General features: G+C 36.5%; 1 protein-coding gene across 1 annotated transcript in view; it reads left to right on the top strand.

The window, feature by feature from the left end:
* The first annotated feature begins 5,457 nt into the window (after nucleotides 1-5,457).
* The window catches only part of LOC149845904 (uncharacterized), a 42,820-nt gene continuing 30,934 nt past the window's right edge, over nucleotides 5,458-17,343 (top strand). The window contains exon 1 of the mRNA XM_089997784.1: nucleotides 5,458-5,663. Within this exon, the coding sequence (XP_089853910.1) occupies nucleotides 5,482-5,663 (182 nt within the window). The 5' untranslated portion in view covers nucleotides 5,458-5,481. The remainder of the gene's footprint in view (nucleotides 5,664-17,343) is intronic.

Genomic DNA, 17,343 nt, shown 5'->3' with positions numbered 1-17,343 from the left:
TGGATGTGTCTCAGAATTCTGAGCGCAACAATATTTTATTTTTCTTGATTCGGGCTATGGTTGAGCCGAAAATCATGTTTTTCTAAAAATTGAGCAGTTTGTCAGGTTGGACCCGGATTTGGATTGGACTAGATATGAGGGATTTGATCCAAATTAATATGAATTTGGACCCTATCCAAGACCCATGTTAATCTGGGTTTGATCCAGTTCAAAATTCATTTGGATTTTAGAGATGGATTTGGATCTAGATCCAAATCCATGCCCAACAAATTTTCCAACTTTAAATTCATCTAAAACCTTTAAATTAGAGTTTAATCGTGTTAAGAAGCCTCTCACATTATTTTGGTAATTTTTGGAAACTTTCAGAAAATTTTTTATAATTTAATATTAAATAAATAAATAAATAAATAATTGTTTAATTTAATTTAATTTCAAAATTAGATTTTTCTGTTTGTTTATGACTCTTTCAAGAGCCCTTAACCATCTAGAAAGGTTGAGAGACTTAGAGTCTCTTTTTAAACCAAGTTTTGAAAAGTCAAACTTGAAGAGTTTTAAAAAAACTGGAAACAAAGGAGAAAGTGAGTCTTAATAAAGGAAGACTCTCTCTCTCCAACCCAGTTTAGAAGGAGGGGCAACCTCCCCTATGGGGCCTATAAAAAGACAAAAAAAAAAGAGAAAAGAGAAAGAAAAAGAAAAAAATGAGGAGGAAAGATAAAGTGAAGAAAAGAGAGAAAAAAGGAGGAAGAAGAGGAGGAGTTTGGGCCATCTCCAACCATTTACCCATGTTTTTCAATATCTACCATCATTTTCTTCATCTCGGATTCATGGTACAGGTCTTTCTCTTGTCTTGTATGAGAAAAAGAGCCTAAATAAGCTTTAGGCAATATTTTTTTATGAGGAACCATGAATTCTATCTTGATCTTTCATGGATTAATCCATGGGAATCGATGTAGGAAGGTTAGATTATGTGATATTTATATTCCTACGATTTTTTTTGCATATTTTTATGTTTTCTCAGTATATATATATATATATATATATATATATATATATATATATATATATATATATATATATATATATATATATATATATATATATATATAGGTTTTGCCTTGTATGAACACTTTGGTAAGGTCTAGACAGTTTTGTCTCATATTTTTAGCGGGTTGATCTGGACAGATCTGGCCATTGTAAAATTGGGCAGATCTGGCCAGATTTGAGCCCCTGTCCATGTTGTTTGTTCTGTCTGTTCTATCCATTCTAGACAGATCTGTCCCCTGAACATGTGTATATTTATGGACAGGTGAACATGGGGTTGTTATTCTTAAAATAGTACTAAATCTATGGAAATAAAAATATGTGTATATTAAGTTAATGTGAAATTTTTTAATTTATGGAGGTTTTGGTCCGAGACAAGACGAACAACTATCCAGTCCCAGCCTGGACAGTTGGCTGGGACATGACAGTCTGTTGTTCAGTCCCAGACAACTGTCGAGATTGGTGTTGGACCACTGTTGATGTGGAAAATATTATAACACACGCGCGCGCACACACACACACACACACACACACATATATATATATATATATATATATATATATTTGGCTCCAGCCAAGACTGAATCTGGAACAGTCCAGTCCCAGCCCACTGGTCGGCTGGGGCTGGCACATTGTCATAACGAAAGGAAAGAAAAAAAAACTTGATTATCCAAAGAACCTTCATAGGTTTTATGTGGTCCAGTAGCATGGTGGAGATCCTTGATAGCATGGTCAATGTGTATGAAAAGTAGAAACCTAAAGAGTTATCCTCTGGCTACACTTTTATTAATCTCATATTTGCTACTCCTTGGACAACCCACCATGTTTAGACTCATTTGAAACTACTAGTTTATGAAAAGAAAATTGAGTGACTTACCCTGGATTGTTGAGGATTTTCCATATAATGAAGGTAATTCTAGTGTATACCATTGCTCTTTCTTTTTGTTTCACATGGGTAAGGAAAATCACTTATAGCACATGAACCTGCATCCAGGTTTGAATTGAAATGACAATTTGTGTTAGTTTAGAGGTGCACATGGGGTAGTGTCCTGCGTGTGAAGCATCCTATGTCTGGATCTTACACATCATTCCTATCATATAATTGGCTGACACAAACACACAGACAAATTAATATAACCGACCTTTATTTGGAAAAACGACCCCATGGATGTGGGACAAAAACCATACCTAACAAGAAATGTGGAGCATAAATAAAGGTCTTCCCAGTCATCACCATCAACCAACCTTACCACGTGAGTGAAAAGATCAAGTCCCTCTCTCTTCAACCATCTGAGGTTTTTGTCTACTGAACTGAAACCATATCCACATGCAAGTGGCTGTGTTGCTGCATATGCGACTGAATCAGTGCCAGTTTCTGTAGCAGACTCATTTGACCAAGTCTAGGAGCCATCTCGCCTTCCCAAGAGGCCAGTTCTGAGAAAGTGAAGAGTTGTTGCAAAAGAGGCTATGCATTTGTTGTTGCTGAAGGGACAGTGAGTATGAGCAGTGACAATCACATAGGCCTTTTCAGCTTGAGTTGGGTGGGTTTTAGCAAGGTACAGACCCAGCCGACTGGGTCGACTGGGCCAGGTGCCTGAAGACTACATATATATATATATATATATATATATATATATATATATATATATATATATATATATATATATATATATATATATATATATATATATATATATATATATATATATATACCAATGTGATCTTGGAAGAGCGTGTTATGTTTTCTCTTCATTGAGTTGAAGTCACCTATGTGAATTCCTCCACTGTAATCGGTTGCTTAAGTTGCCTAAGTATAGTACCAAAAATAGATGACAATGGTGTGAGATCACACCCGCATATATATCTGATCCCAAGCAAAATAATTGGATTAGGTCACGAACAGAACATAGGGGATCTGACTATCAAACCCTGTACCGAACACATGAAATCCGAACCGGGTAGCCAGTTGAATCTGTTTACTTGTGAAATTATAAATGTTCTAATAGCCACCTAAAAATGATCTTTATATATATTTGCACCCTGACGAAGGATGCAGAATTATATCATTTCATGTGGATCATGTACATGAGCATACACTACCGACAGATAGTAGTGTTGTTGAAAAAAGAGAAAATGCAAATCATAACACATGTTCATATTGTTGGTGTGACCCAATTCGAGCGGAGTTTGGAAAAGACTTGTGTATGGAAAAGAAAAAGTTTTAAAGCATGATACGCTTGTGTGAATTATGTCTAGACTTCCAGTGTGATTTGTTCATGCCTCGGATCTTATTGCATGCTCAGTTTATGCATAAACGTGGTTCGGATTGTACTTATTAATGTCCAACTTGTGCTCATCCTATGTGCTTATTTGAATCTGGAATAAAAATTTAGTTTTGGTATGTTAATTTTGATATTTGTTCATTATAATAGATTTTGCTTTATGCATGCAAAAGAACAAAATTTCTCACATGCTTGCACTTAGTATATCATGTTTAATCAAAGTATTATTGCATAGTTGCTTTCATGTGCAAGTGCATACTTGAATTGATGTGTTTTTACACGTAAATAATGGCATGAGCGTGTACATGTTAAATTGAAATAATTCATGAATGAAAGCATGCATTTGACATGGATATGTGAATTGAATGGAAGCATGCATTTAACATGAACGTGTGTACTCATGCATATGCATATGAATATTATTGTTTTATGCACATCTTTATATTGACATATATGATTGTGCATTGAAAAACGTGTGAAATAAATGCATAGTGGCATGTTATTCATGATTTTTGCATAAGAATGCATAGATGATCAAGATGGATCATCATGGGCTGTGGGATGTCTTGAGCCGATGTGCTCCTTGTTTTACTTGTTTATACATTGCAAAAGTCATATTTGATATTGTGATTTTAATTGCACTGTTCTATTGTTGCCACGGGTGGTAGACCATGAAGAGTTGCGTGTGCTAATTTGCGAGCTTATGTTTGCATGTTGATTTGCAAATTTATGGAATTGATATTAACAATAAGATAAGAAAGAAAATAATTTAATTAACGTTCTCTTGATGTTCCTTTTCACGAAAAGATAATTTTGGGCTTAGTGGTTTGGGGACCGTGAAGATACTAAAACTTTGTGTGCGTTGTTGTTGTCGTCCCTGAACTCAATATTGAGGTTCTTCTCCTGGTCACGATTTTAGAAAGAGTCTGTCACTTTGCCTAAAGGTGGTGTATAGACACAACTGTTGTTTTGGTATACCAAGAAAACTGACACTTGTAGATGCTGATGTCCCTGGTGTCCCGACATTAGATGTTGATTTCTAATATTTCGATGGATGGTGTTGTTTCTTGATATCGCCCGAGGGCTAAGTTTGGAATCCAGTAATAAAATACTTGTGTGCTAAGTTATTCTAGGGACCCTACTTGACCTCAAAAACTTTTACCCGTTTTAAATATCTGCGGGTAATAATAATAAAAAGTGAAATTTAAATGTGTGTGCATCCTAATAGGGACATGCATATAAAAAAAAACTTAATTGAAAATAATAAATTATGCATGTATTGCATTGAAATCATGCATATTTCTGTTATGCATTAGATCATGAATATTTACTTGTTTCCTTAATTATGATATATTGATGAATACATGATATTGTTCTTTAATGCATGTTTAATGTTTTTAATGCTTAGATTGTAATCTCTGTTATTAAATATTTCATCATGCTTAATAAATGTTTTATGTTGCATGGATGATTATTTGAATTATGAATATGTTATATTTATGTTTCTCTAAAATATTGCATGAATCTTATTTATGTTATTTGTTCTTATTGGACTTACCTTAATTTTTGTATTTTTTGCAGCCTCAAATGCCTAGTAAAGTGACCTGCTTCTAAGAAGAGTTACGAGAGGACCACACGACTATACGACAGACTCATTTATTTCATCTTTTTTTTTGCTTTCTTTATTTTCATTTACTTATATATCAACTCTTTACATTTGAATAAATGAAGTTTGGTTTGATTTTAGTTTGGTATGAAAGATGACTATAAGATTCTTTGTGATTGGTTGGTTATTCAATGATGAGTGAAATTGTAAAGGCTTCGGGTTTTTGGGTTTGTTTTCGCATTTATTTAAAAAAAATTATCACTTTTTCTTGGGTATGAGCTGGGGTCGTTACAATGGGCGTTGCGTGGATACAATGTCTCTCCATTCAAACGCTCACTAAAGTTTGGGTTCAGTTCGGGTCGGGTACCTGTCAAAAGCCGATCCATTGGCTACTGAATCATATTCTTGGTTGACTCCTCCCGGGTGCCGGCGTGTTCTGCAGTCCTGGTTTCCTCGCTGGCCTCGCTTCGCCTCCGCCGTCCGGCGCCTCCCCGCAAACACCCCCCCCCCCCCGGCGAACCGTTCCGCCGGAAACATAAACTCTAGTGGTGGATGGCCACCATATGGCGAGCGAGTCATCGTCTGCCTCTGAGATCTCTGAGTCATCCGAGGCTCGGTGAGAGCTTCGTCGCCGGTCTTAATGCCGCTACCTTTCTCCCTCTCTGCCCTCCGGAATCGCTTTGCCTAGTTCGTGGCTACCGTGCTGGTAAGAGCCGAGACGATCCAGGCGTAAGGTCGGTTTGGATATCCCCTTCTCTCTCTCTTTTTCTTTCTCCCTATAAATCAGTCGTTTGATGTTGTGGACGGTTTTTCCGTTTTTTCATCTTTTCGCATCCGGAATTGGTGCACTTTTCTTCAAATGGGTTCGGAATTGTCAGCACGTTTGGGAATTTTGTATTGTGAATTGCCGGAAACAGTTGATCCTTTGCTTTTTTTCTGGTGTTTGAGTATGATTTCTTGGAACTATTTACCCTGCATATTTTTCGATTGTAAATATCATGTTCAATTCTTGGAATTGTGGCGTTTTTAGACAGAATTGCGACTTTTTTTTTTTACGAATTGCGTGTAATGCAGAACTCAGGTTCCCTATTTTTTTTTGCGGGAATATGGATCCATGGATCAGAAAGGGAATTCAATTCCGCTGAACTGGCTTTCATTTCCATGGACCGTACATACTGTAAAGCATGCTTTGGCTTGTGGAATTCAAAGCTCGTTTGATCGAATTGGAAGTTCCATTTTGTGGTATCTTTTGTTATCAAATCCCTAAACAATGTGTTTGTCTTTGATGCCTCTTTTTTTAAGATTGACTGCATGCGATTAATCTCATTCAGTCGCTGATGTTTTCAGCATCAGCACCATGGTTGTAATTTGTCGTTTACTTTTCATTCTGAAGCTTTATAATCTCCATTATATGTCAAAATCCATCTTTTGGGATTGACCAGAGTCCTGTTTAATAAAGATCATTGCCAAGTCAGCAGTATGGGGACACGGTATTTGATATTTTATTCCCAGATTATCGAAATATTGAGTGAACTGGATACTAATATTTTTTCCTGCCCAGTCTGATTGATGAATCTTAATTTTCTTTTCAATTTGGCACTGAACGTATTTTTGAAAATGCTCTAAGCTTTCAAAAAAGGCTGACTTACGCTTTAAGGGATATATCCAAGTAAATCTCCTTTTATCATCAATGAAGACCTCATAATATTTGTAGCTTTCATGAGATAAAATGGGGGCTGGTCTCCAAATATCGGAGTGCACTTTCAAAAAGGCTCTTCATTTATTTCATTTGATTCAAGAAAAGGCAACCAACAAGCCTTTCCCATTTGGCAGCTACAACAAATAGAGCTTTTGTTTTCAGATGCAGAGGCATCAATAAACTTTTTTTCTCGAGGAAAGAAAAATACCGTGATGCCGGTGTCCAAGCCTCTCATGCCACTTCTCATCTAAAACTTACCTAAACCGATTTGAAAATAGTCCAATATGGCCTTCTTCAAGAGCATAGAGTTCTCTCCTACTGTCTGTTGCCACCACCTTCTTCATTATCATGTCCTCGATAACACAATTAGTTGAAGAAAATAAAAAAATATAAGGAAATATGGACATTAGTTGACTCACAGACAATAAGTTTTTCTTAAGATCGAATACAAAAAGAATGTTTTTCAAGGAAATAGGTGAGGGTTTGAATTAATTCTTGCATCTCCTGTATGAGCGATAGCAAGCTTTTCTCCATTTCCCACCATTATAGAATCACTGCCAATGTAAGGTTTTAAGTTTAGTATTCTACCTATTTTTTTGTTATGTTTGTTGTGGTACCTGTATTGGGAAACCACTCTGAGTCTTGGCTATCTGATATAGCCATTGCTGTGAATGTTTGAGGTACATCCTCATCTTGGAAAGTATGGTTAAACCAATTAAAACACTTTGAAGCATAATGGATTTTCTTTCCATAAATTTGATAGGAAACTTATTTTTCTTTTTGCTTAGGAGTTGATTGATCAGATTTTTCATTTTATCTGCTCTCATTATTCTTCTTATTATCACTGACATTTCCTCCCTGAACAAATCCACGACCTTGTGAGTTGAAACGGTATTGACCATTACTTCTCTTCTTATTTTGGCCTGCTTGGCTAAAGCATGCCATTTGCACCTGGTTATTCAACCCATTAAGCTTGATTCAAGTCTCGTAGCTTTGTAACAGAAATATAATGTCCTTATGCATTGGGACAGGAGGTGTTAGCATTACTTTAGCTTTGTAACAGAGATATTATTCCTGTTCCAAACCTTGAATAAGCCAAAATACTTTGGCTTTATTTTCAACCAGCTTTCCTATGGTTGCAAGATCATCACAAATAGATTCGAACTTTCTAAGATATTCACTAACCGAATCTAAACCTTTCTTAAGAATTGACATCTTTCGGGTGAGATAGAATTTTCTTTCTTGAGAATCTTGCCCAAACGCATCTATAAGGGAGGTCCATATCTCTCTCGATGTCTCAAGCCCCATGACAAGTCCAAACACACTTTCAGAAAGTGTGCCTATTATCCACCCTTTTAGTAGGTTATCCAATATTCTCCAAGCCACATACTGTGGGTTTGATCCCTTCAGCAACAGTGCCTTCGATAGTCATTAAAGGTGGTATAGATGTCTCCCCATTGATGAATCCTTGCATATCCTAGCTCTCCACAAGAACCATTATCTGAGTTTTCCACAATACTAAATTTGATTAACTCAGTTTTAACATGACAAAGTTAGACATATTAAGAGTTGAAGGATAGGGGTATAGTGAAGATGATAATCCAGAAATAGAGGACGATGAGGCTGTGGTAACAATAGGACAAAATCACTAGGGATTATCTAATGCCATAAAGCAAAATGAGGATTAGAGTAAACGCACAACAAAGGAAGCAATTTAACGTGGTTTGGTACGCATGCACCTGCGTCCATACGCTAAAAAACTCCCGTTTATATTTCTACTGGTAGTGACATATATTTATACATGAGTTGCAATCCATATGGTAGGTGGTTTCAATGGCAATATGACAAAAAGTTGTTCAAAAATTTCCTATCGTACTAGGGACAATATGACATAGTTTTTTTGTTTACAACAGCTTATGGTCGGCTTTATGTGTTTATTGCATGCTTGAAAGGTATTGCATTGTTACTTACATCACTTTCTAACCTTTTTGGCATTGTAGCTGCTTTAGCACCATTGAATTTGTACTATTGAACAGAACGGTGTTGCAGAAAGAAAGCATAGAAACATCACAAAATTGTGGTTGACTATGTTTTTTCATGCCAATGTGCCAAAAAGATATTGGGTTGAGGCCTTTTCTACAACAATTTTTTTAATAAACAGGTTGCCATCTAGAAATTTAGACATGGAGTCACCATATTTTAAACTCTTTGGGAAATATCCAGGTTACTCTACTATGAGAATTTTCGGTTGCCGGTGTTTTTCTTATTTAAAAGACTATGCGCAAAATAAGTTTGATCTGAAATCTTTGCCTTGCATATTTACAATGTTAAACACAAGGGATATGTGTTGTCAAGGCATGTGAAGGTTTTCAAAATGAAATTCTTCAAAATGGTCAGCAACATTTAAATCCAGAAGATGAGACTTACCCATTAAAGTTGATGAAAATGTCCAACCTGATAATGGTGACAATCATGGCGATGGGGATCATGAGAATGATAATCAGCAAAATCAAGTTAATCAGATTGTTAGCTCCACTCATATCATGATTACTCAAACCATGACCAGTTTCTACACCAAACTCGATATATGCAAATTTGCATGTGGCTATGTATGCATCGTTCCCAAAAGAACCAAGGTCGATTCTAGTTGGAAGGAAGCCCTGAATGAAGATACATAAACATTAAAGGTTAACTGAACATGGGACCTATTTCCATGGGAGCCAAACATGAATTTAGTAGGATCAAATGGGTTTTTAAAACCAAATTGAAGTTTGGTGGAAGTCTAGAAAGATTGAAAGCCCATCTTGTTGCTCGCAGTTTTAATCAAATTAAATGGGTTGATTTTTATGAGAAATTCTCTGCCATCATCCAACCAGCTAGTGTTAGAACTGTCTCAACCATTGCCACTGTGAAGGGATGGGAAATAAAGCAGTTAGACGTGAAAAAACACTTTTTTACATGGGCTTTTGAATGAAAATGTTTTTATGAAGCAACTTCTTGGGTACGAAGACACATCTTTTCCAAATCATTTATATATTAAAGAAAGCATTATATGGGCTCAAACAAGCATATAATTGGTCCCTGTATGTTTTTTTATTGTCATAACCAGGACGTCTGAATATTACTTTGTCTATGTTGATGATATGGTTCCTACTGAAAACAATGAAAGATTCGTGAATGATTTTTTCGGCCAAATAAAACGAGAATTCACTATAAAGGATTTGAGAAATCTACATTATTTTCTTGGTATTGAGGTTGTGTATTTCATGATGGAATGTTTTTGTGTCAAACGAAGTATCTGCATGATCTTTTGAAAAGAGCTAAAATGCTTGACTATAGACCTATTGGCTGTCTGGCACACCCTGTTAAAATATATGTATACATGTATGTATATACCTGTATATACATACATATATACCTATATATCGTTATTAATCTTTGTGATAGTTAAATGCCCTATAGGGGCATTTTAGTCATTTCCTCTTTGTAATAAAAACTGTTTATTAAAAATAGTTTTTTTGTTATTTTTATTTTTTCTGTTTTTTTGTAAATTAAAGGAGCCGTAGGGCTCTATGGTCTTTTTGACCATAGAGTTGTTGGGGCTCCCAACGGTCGGTCCTCTATGGTCTTTTTAACCATAGAGTTGTTGGGGCTCCCAATAGTCAGAAATCTGACCGTTGGGATCTCTCAACGACTCTTGGGAGCCCCCGATGGTCTCTCTCTATTCTCCTTTTCTCATGTATAAATAGGAGTGTGATCCCCCCTATTCTTTATGCTTTTACTCTAGCACCTACTCAATAAGATCCTATATTTGTTTCTCTTGTATTTGCCCTTTGTTGTCTATTTGTGTTGTCCCTTAGTGGACTTGTGCTTGTGCACATTGTGAGTGTGATCTTGTTTAAGCCCTTGGTGGCATTGTTTTTATCACTTCCATTATTTCATTACATGGTATCAAAGCCATCGAGTTGTTGAGGAAGTGCTTCTTCAAAGTGATCTTGTGTTTGTGGTGATTCAAAGTGAGAAAAGCTTCTTTAAATGTGCTTTTGCACATTATTTCCTCTTCCTCTTTCTCTTAATATCCCTCTCTTCAATAATAGAGCATGAACAAAAAATCAATTTCTCCTTCAAGCTAAATGACACAAATTACATGATGTGGGCATCTGCTATGGAGAACAATCTCAAAGGAAAGAAACTTTGGGGGTATGTTATGGGCATCATCCTGAAACCACAACTAAAGCTCACAAAAAATGAAGGAGTTCAAGAGAAAGCCTTAGAAGGTGATGCACGTATGAAAGTCATTCAATACCATCAAACTAAGGTAGAGGATTGAGAAACTATGTCATAGGGATTCAGCCAACCAGGTGCCGCACCTGCGTCGACGCGATGCGACACGGGTGCGGCCAACCCGACCCTAGGTGCGGTCAATGCACCCAGAGTAATTTATGTCTAATTTTTGGACTTAAAAAAAAAACTCGCCCAATGAAATGGGCTGAGGAGAGGAGGATTAGGGCAAATTTTTTTTGCCCTAATCCTCCCGACGCCGGCGAGTGTTGAGCTGCGACACCCCGACACTGGCGACTGAGGTACGTTATTCTCTCTCATTCTCTCCTTCAATCTATCTCTCAATCTCAATCTCTCTCTCTCTCTCCACTCATCTCAATCTCTCGACTACCTCTCTCTCTTTATTTTTTTCCCCATTTTCATATTGTGTGCCTCTCTCTCTTTAGTCAATCTTTTCCCCCTTACTGTGTACCTCAGTTTCTCTCAATCTCGGCTAAACAAGCCCATTTTTGAAAAAAAAATACCCATTTGATGAAAAACTCAGTTCGGTTGGCTCGTTTTCTTAAAAATCTATCTATTACATAGTTAATATAAACATGATATTGTTTATACATAGATATATTATATTAGTGCGGGTGTTAGTTTTTATGATGTTGAATAGAATTGTAGATTGTTAATTTGATTTATTGCATGCATGATGATGAATTGATTTGATGATATTATGATAATTGTTTTTTATTTCATTAGTGTTATTGTTGTTAACTGTTAAAACTTAAAAATTATATATATATATATACTTTTTTTTTTATATTTTTGCCGCACCCCTGCACCCAAGTTTTTTTAAAGTGCCGCACCCCCGCACCTGCACCCGCACCCATGTGACATAGTTGGAAAAGTAATCATTGCCAAGATTCTTGCATGATTTATGAACAATATTGAGTTCAAAATATGTGCTAACATTGTCAAATTTCGTAAAGCCAATGAGGCTTGGTTCTTTTTTAAAGCTATGTATACCTAAAAAGATCTTACAAGACAAAGTTTCTTGCAAGACAAGATATGAACAATCAAATCTTTAAGGATAACCCGTTCGTGGACACCACATCACAAGTGGGACCCACTTAAGCTGATGGCATGCAAGAAGGTTCAAGAAGAAACACAGTTGATCACGATAAAGAAGGTTTAAGAAGATATGAGAAGACTAATCCAAATGGGATTCAAGATAAGATTGATCCAAGTAAGAAGTTGAAATCAAAAGAACTCCAACATGTTATGGAGTCCTATAACTCAAACTCATGTATACATATTGATAAACAGGAATCTCTCATCTCAAGAAATCATAGAGAGATAGAGAGAGAGTTGGGATTGTGGACGTAGGCCTGTGCAGCCGAACCACGTTAAACCTTGAGTTTGTGTGTGTGATCGTGTGTTGTGTGACTGGCGTATTTCTTTCATGGTATCAGAGTTGCAATCCTGCAACCCGAGAGTGTAGATTCGTGATGTGTTTTCATCTTCATGATTGATAGCAGCAGCAACATCATCTCGTCCAACACCAACATGTCGATTGATTCAAGCAATATGACAGGCTCTTTCCCTATGCTTCATGCAGTGACTAATCTCCAATATTTTATGTTTGTCGATTGTGGACGTAGGCCTGTGCAGCCGAACCACGTTAAACCTTGAGTTTGTGTGTGTGATCGTGTGTTGTGTGACTGGCGTATTTCTTTCATGGTATCAGAGTTGCAATCCTGCAACCCGAGAGTGTAGATTCGTGATGTGTTTTCATCTTCATGATTGATAGCAGCAGCAACATCATCTCGTCCAACACCAACATGTCGATTGATTCAAGCAATATGACAGGCTCTTTCCCTATGCTTCATGCAGTGACTAATCTCCAATATTTTATGTTTGTCAAACTATCATCTGACAACTATCTTTTGTGGGAATCCCAGTTTATCCCACTTTTGAAAAGTTATAACCTCATGGGCTATGTGGATGGCTCTAATCCATGCCTGAGTGAATTTCTCCCTTCTGAACCAGGGAAGGATCCTGTCATAAACCCCAGTTTCTTGGAATAGCAGAGGATGGATCAACTTCTTAGTTGGATCCTACCCTCTTTGACGAACAAAGTTCACAGGCAGGTCGTTGGCCTGAGAACCTCTTTCAGTGTGTGGTCATCACTAAAAAACATGTATGCTGCTCACACATGAGCCAGGATACAACAGTTGAAATCTCAGCTTCACAATCTGAGGAAGGGTTTAGACTCCATAACCGAATATTTCAATAAAGCCCAAGCCATTACACATCAACTGGCCATGGCTTCCAAACCCGTTGATGATGATGATCTCATAATAAGTATACTTGTTGGGCCTCCTATGAATGAATATGGCTCCTTTAGAACCTCATTAAATACTCAAGATACTCCTATCACACTTGAGTCTCTATTTAACATGTTGTTGGTTCAAGAATCACAATTTCAAGATTTGGATAGATCGAATCTTGAGAATCCCATAGCCAATGTTGCAATCAAACCCAGTCAAAATCAGAACTATAGTGGGAATCAATATTTTAAAAACCAAAGTGGTAGTCAGAATCGGTTTTCTAATAGCGAAAGAAATAATGGTCGGTTTCAAAACAAGAACAATGAAAACTGAAACTTCAATCAGCAGGGGACGGGTAACACGACTGGTGGTATCATCTGCCATGCCTATGGAAACTAGAGTCATATGGCAGTCAGTGCCCTTCAGTGCAAGGTGTATCGATTAAACAAGGACACATCAGGAGCACATGAAGTCTACAGTGCTGCAAATATTCCTCAGATTGATGATGGGGGATGGTACCCAAATTTAGGAGCTACACATCATGTTACTGCAAGACTTTAACAATCTGTCTACACAATCCGAATATCAAGGGAGCGACTTCGTAAAATTCGGTAATGGCACAGTTTTGAGAATTTACAATGTTGGAAATTCCATTTTCTGCTCTTCTGGTTATAACTTTCATATGAATGATATTCTATATGTGCCAACTTGTTAAATTATTTATATATAAATATATATATATATATATACATATACTTATATATATATACATACGTATATATATATATATAAGTATATATATACATATATGTATATATACATAATTTATTTCATTTTCTTTTTCTGTACAACCAAAAACCCGATAGGGGTGTTTTGGTAAATTACCATGTACCTTTTCCCTTTTGTATTTTTTCTTTTTTCTTTCTTTTTCTCCTTTTTCTTTTCCTTTTTTTTTCTTATTTTTCTTTTTGAAGGACCATAAGGGGCCCCACCCATCTAGTCGTTGGGGCCCCAACGATCATATTTATGACCGTTGGGGCTCCCAACGACTAGAAGGGAGCCCCCTTTATGGTCCCTCTTTTAGCTCTCCTCTATAAATAGAGGAGGCTCACACTTGTAATGGCATTGGGTTTTCACCCTCTTCTTTCTTTCTTCAATAATATCCAACTTATGACTTTAAGTCATTTTCTCCTTTTGTGGGTTTTTGTGTACACTTTTAGTGTTTGTGTTCTTGGCTCTTGTGATCACTCTTAAAGAGTGTTTTTGCTTTATTGGTGCTTCCGCCCCTCTTCATTACATGGTATCAGAGCAAGGTTGGTGATTGGGCTTCTCTTTGTTATCTTGGGACGTGTGCCTCTCAAGCTTTTGAAGAAAGGAAGACTATTCGGTACCTATGGAACGCGATTCTAAAGTTGAGCTTTCTTTTAAGCTCAATGGGTCCAATTATCTTATGTGGGCCTCCGCTATGGAAAATCATCTAAGAGGTAAGAAACTTTGGGGTTTTGTTATGTGAACTACTTCCGAACCCTCTCTTGTTCTCACTAAAATCGAAAATGAGGTTGAAAAAGCTTTAGATGGTGATGAGCGCATCAAAGCTATCAATGACCATCAATCCAAAGTTGAGGATTGGGAAAGTAACCATGCCAAAATTTTGGCATGGTTTATGAACAATGTGGACCTCAAAAATTGTGCTAATATTGCTAAATTTAGAAAGGCCAATGAGGCATGGTTCTTCCTTAAGGGTATGTATACCCAAAAGGATCTTGCTAGACAATTTTTTTGTCAAGAAAAAATCCGTTCCACTAAACAAATGGATATGAGTGTCCGGGACTACTTTAGCTCTTTAACCCCTCTTTGGGATGAACTTGTTCTTCTTGAGCCTAAATGGGTGGCTCTGGAAGATATTGAGTTGAGAAGGGAACAAATTGAAAAGGAGCATTTTTTTCAATTTCTCCATGGTCTTCGATCGGAATTTGAACAAGTTAGGGCATCCCTTCTCCATAGAAGTAAAGCCTTACCCATTGAAGACGCCCTTGCCGAAATATGCCAAGAAGAAACTCGACTTGGCCTAAGCATTAAGAATGATGAAGTTTTGGCCGTTACTAGGCCCAGATCAAATGTAAAAGCATATAGACCTCCCCACTTTAACAAAAATAATGGGTCTAGAAAGGGAGTGATATGTCACTATTGTAATGAACCGGGACACATTAAACTGGTTTGTCCAAAGCTTAAGGGAAAAGTGGTCGCTGTTGGAGAAAATTCTCCAAAGAAGGAAGAAGAAAGTGCCAAAGAGGGAGATATCAAAGAAACTCTTAATCATATCTCTGAAGTTCTCCAACATCTTCTCAAGACTTCTTCTTCAACATCTGAAGCCGTCATCGCCTATTCTTCATCACCTCCAGGTATGTGGATACTAGACTCCGGTGCTTCTTTTCATATGACATCTCATAAAAACTCTTTTTCTAATGTTTTTTCCGAACCCATATCTTCTTATGTTTCAACGGTCGATGGAACATCTTTAAAAATTGAAAGTATTGGAACACTTGATTTTAAAACTTCTCAAAACTTTTTCGTTCCTAAAGTAAGAATCGTTCCAAAGATTAATCTAAATCTTTTTTCTCACCGATCATGGATGCCAAGTCTCTTTCTCACCTAAAGATTGCACCGTGCAGGATCTCCAGTAAGGGAAGCTAATTGGGCAAGGCCATAGAAGGGGTGATCTTTATTTTATGGACTTTTTGACTCTACCTCCAAAGTCTTTTTGCAATCTTATAAAGGACAAAAGTATTGGAATTTGGCATGAGAGACTTGGTCATCCAAAATTTGTAAATATGTCTCTTTTTCCTTTTTTGGATAATACTTGTAAAGACAAACATATGACTTGTAAAGATTGCATTTTTGGGAAATATAAAGCTATTCCATTCCCTCAAAGAAATTATTTCACCACTCGACCTTTTGAACTTATTCATACTGATGTATGGGGACCTTCTCCTATTTTATCCAAAGGAGGATTTTCGTACTATGTAGTCTTTATTGATGACTTCACTCGATTTACTTTTTAAGTCGCAAATCCGAAGTTTTCTCCTTCTTTAAAGATTTTCATGCAATGGTCAAAAATCAATTTTTAGGAAATCTATCAATTCTTAGGTCCGATTCGGGAGGCGAATATATGTCCAATGACTTTCAAAGTTATTTAAAAGAAAATGGAATTTGCCATCAACGTTCTTGTCCCAACACTCCGCAACAAAATGGTCTTGCGGAAAGAAAGCATAGACACATAATAGAAACCACAAGAACTTTATTAATTTCAAAAAATATTCCAAAATCCTTTTGGGCCGAAGCGGTTCTAACCTCAACATACCTTATCAATAGAACCCCTTCATCTTCTTTGAAAAATCTTTCTCCATTTGAAAAACTTTACAATATGTCTCCCGATTATAAAAGACTAAGAATTTTTTGATGTAAATGCTTTGTTCTAACTTACAAAAATGATAAACTTTCTCCTAGGGCTATTGAATGTATTTTCTTAGGATATGGCGAAAAACAAAAAGGTTATCGATGTTTTGACATACTAAAAAACAAACTTTATATCTCAAAAGATGTCATATTCCTAGAAGAAGAAAATGGTTTTTCGCATAAACCAAATGAAAATATTGATTATTCTTTTTTATTTGACTTGTTACCTCAAGAAAACATCATAGATGATCATGTTGATCCTAGTGAATCTCTCATAGAAGATCATTTTGAACATCCAAATGATGACCAAAATTTAGAAGAAAATGTATCAAGACAAACACAAGTCTACTCTAGAAGGAATGAAAGAAATCCACCTTGTGCCCTTGAAAAATTCTCTCAAAGTGAGTCGATTGAAGAAACGTCTCAAAGAAGATCAAATCGTATCTCTAAAGTACCAAATAGATTTGTATCTTATGATTCTTTTTCTCCAAACTTTCGAGCATGTCTACTAGCTCTTCACTCATTTCATGAACCATCTCATTACAATGATGCTAAACAATATGCTCATTGGAATAAAGCAATGGAGCTTGAACTTAATGCACTTAAAATGGCACAAACTTGAGAAATCATTGATTCACCCAATGGCAAGAAACTCATTGG

This window comes from Nuphar pumila, chromosome 2 (genome assembly GCF_984573655.1).
Source record: "Nuphar pumila chromosome 2, dmNupPumi1.hap1.1, whole genome shotgun sequence".
NCBI lineage: Eukaryota > Viridiplantae > Streptophyta > Magnoliopsida > Nymphaeales > Nymphaeaceae > Nuphar > Nuphar pumila.
This window is presented reverse-complemented; position numbering and strand designations above follow the sequence as displayed.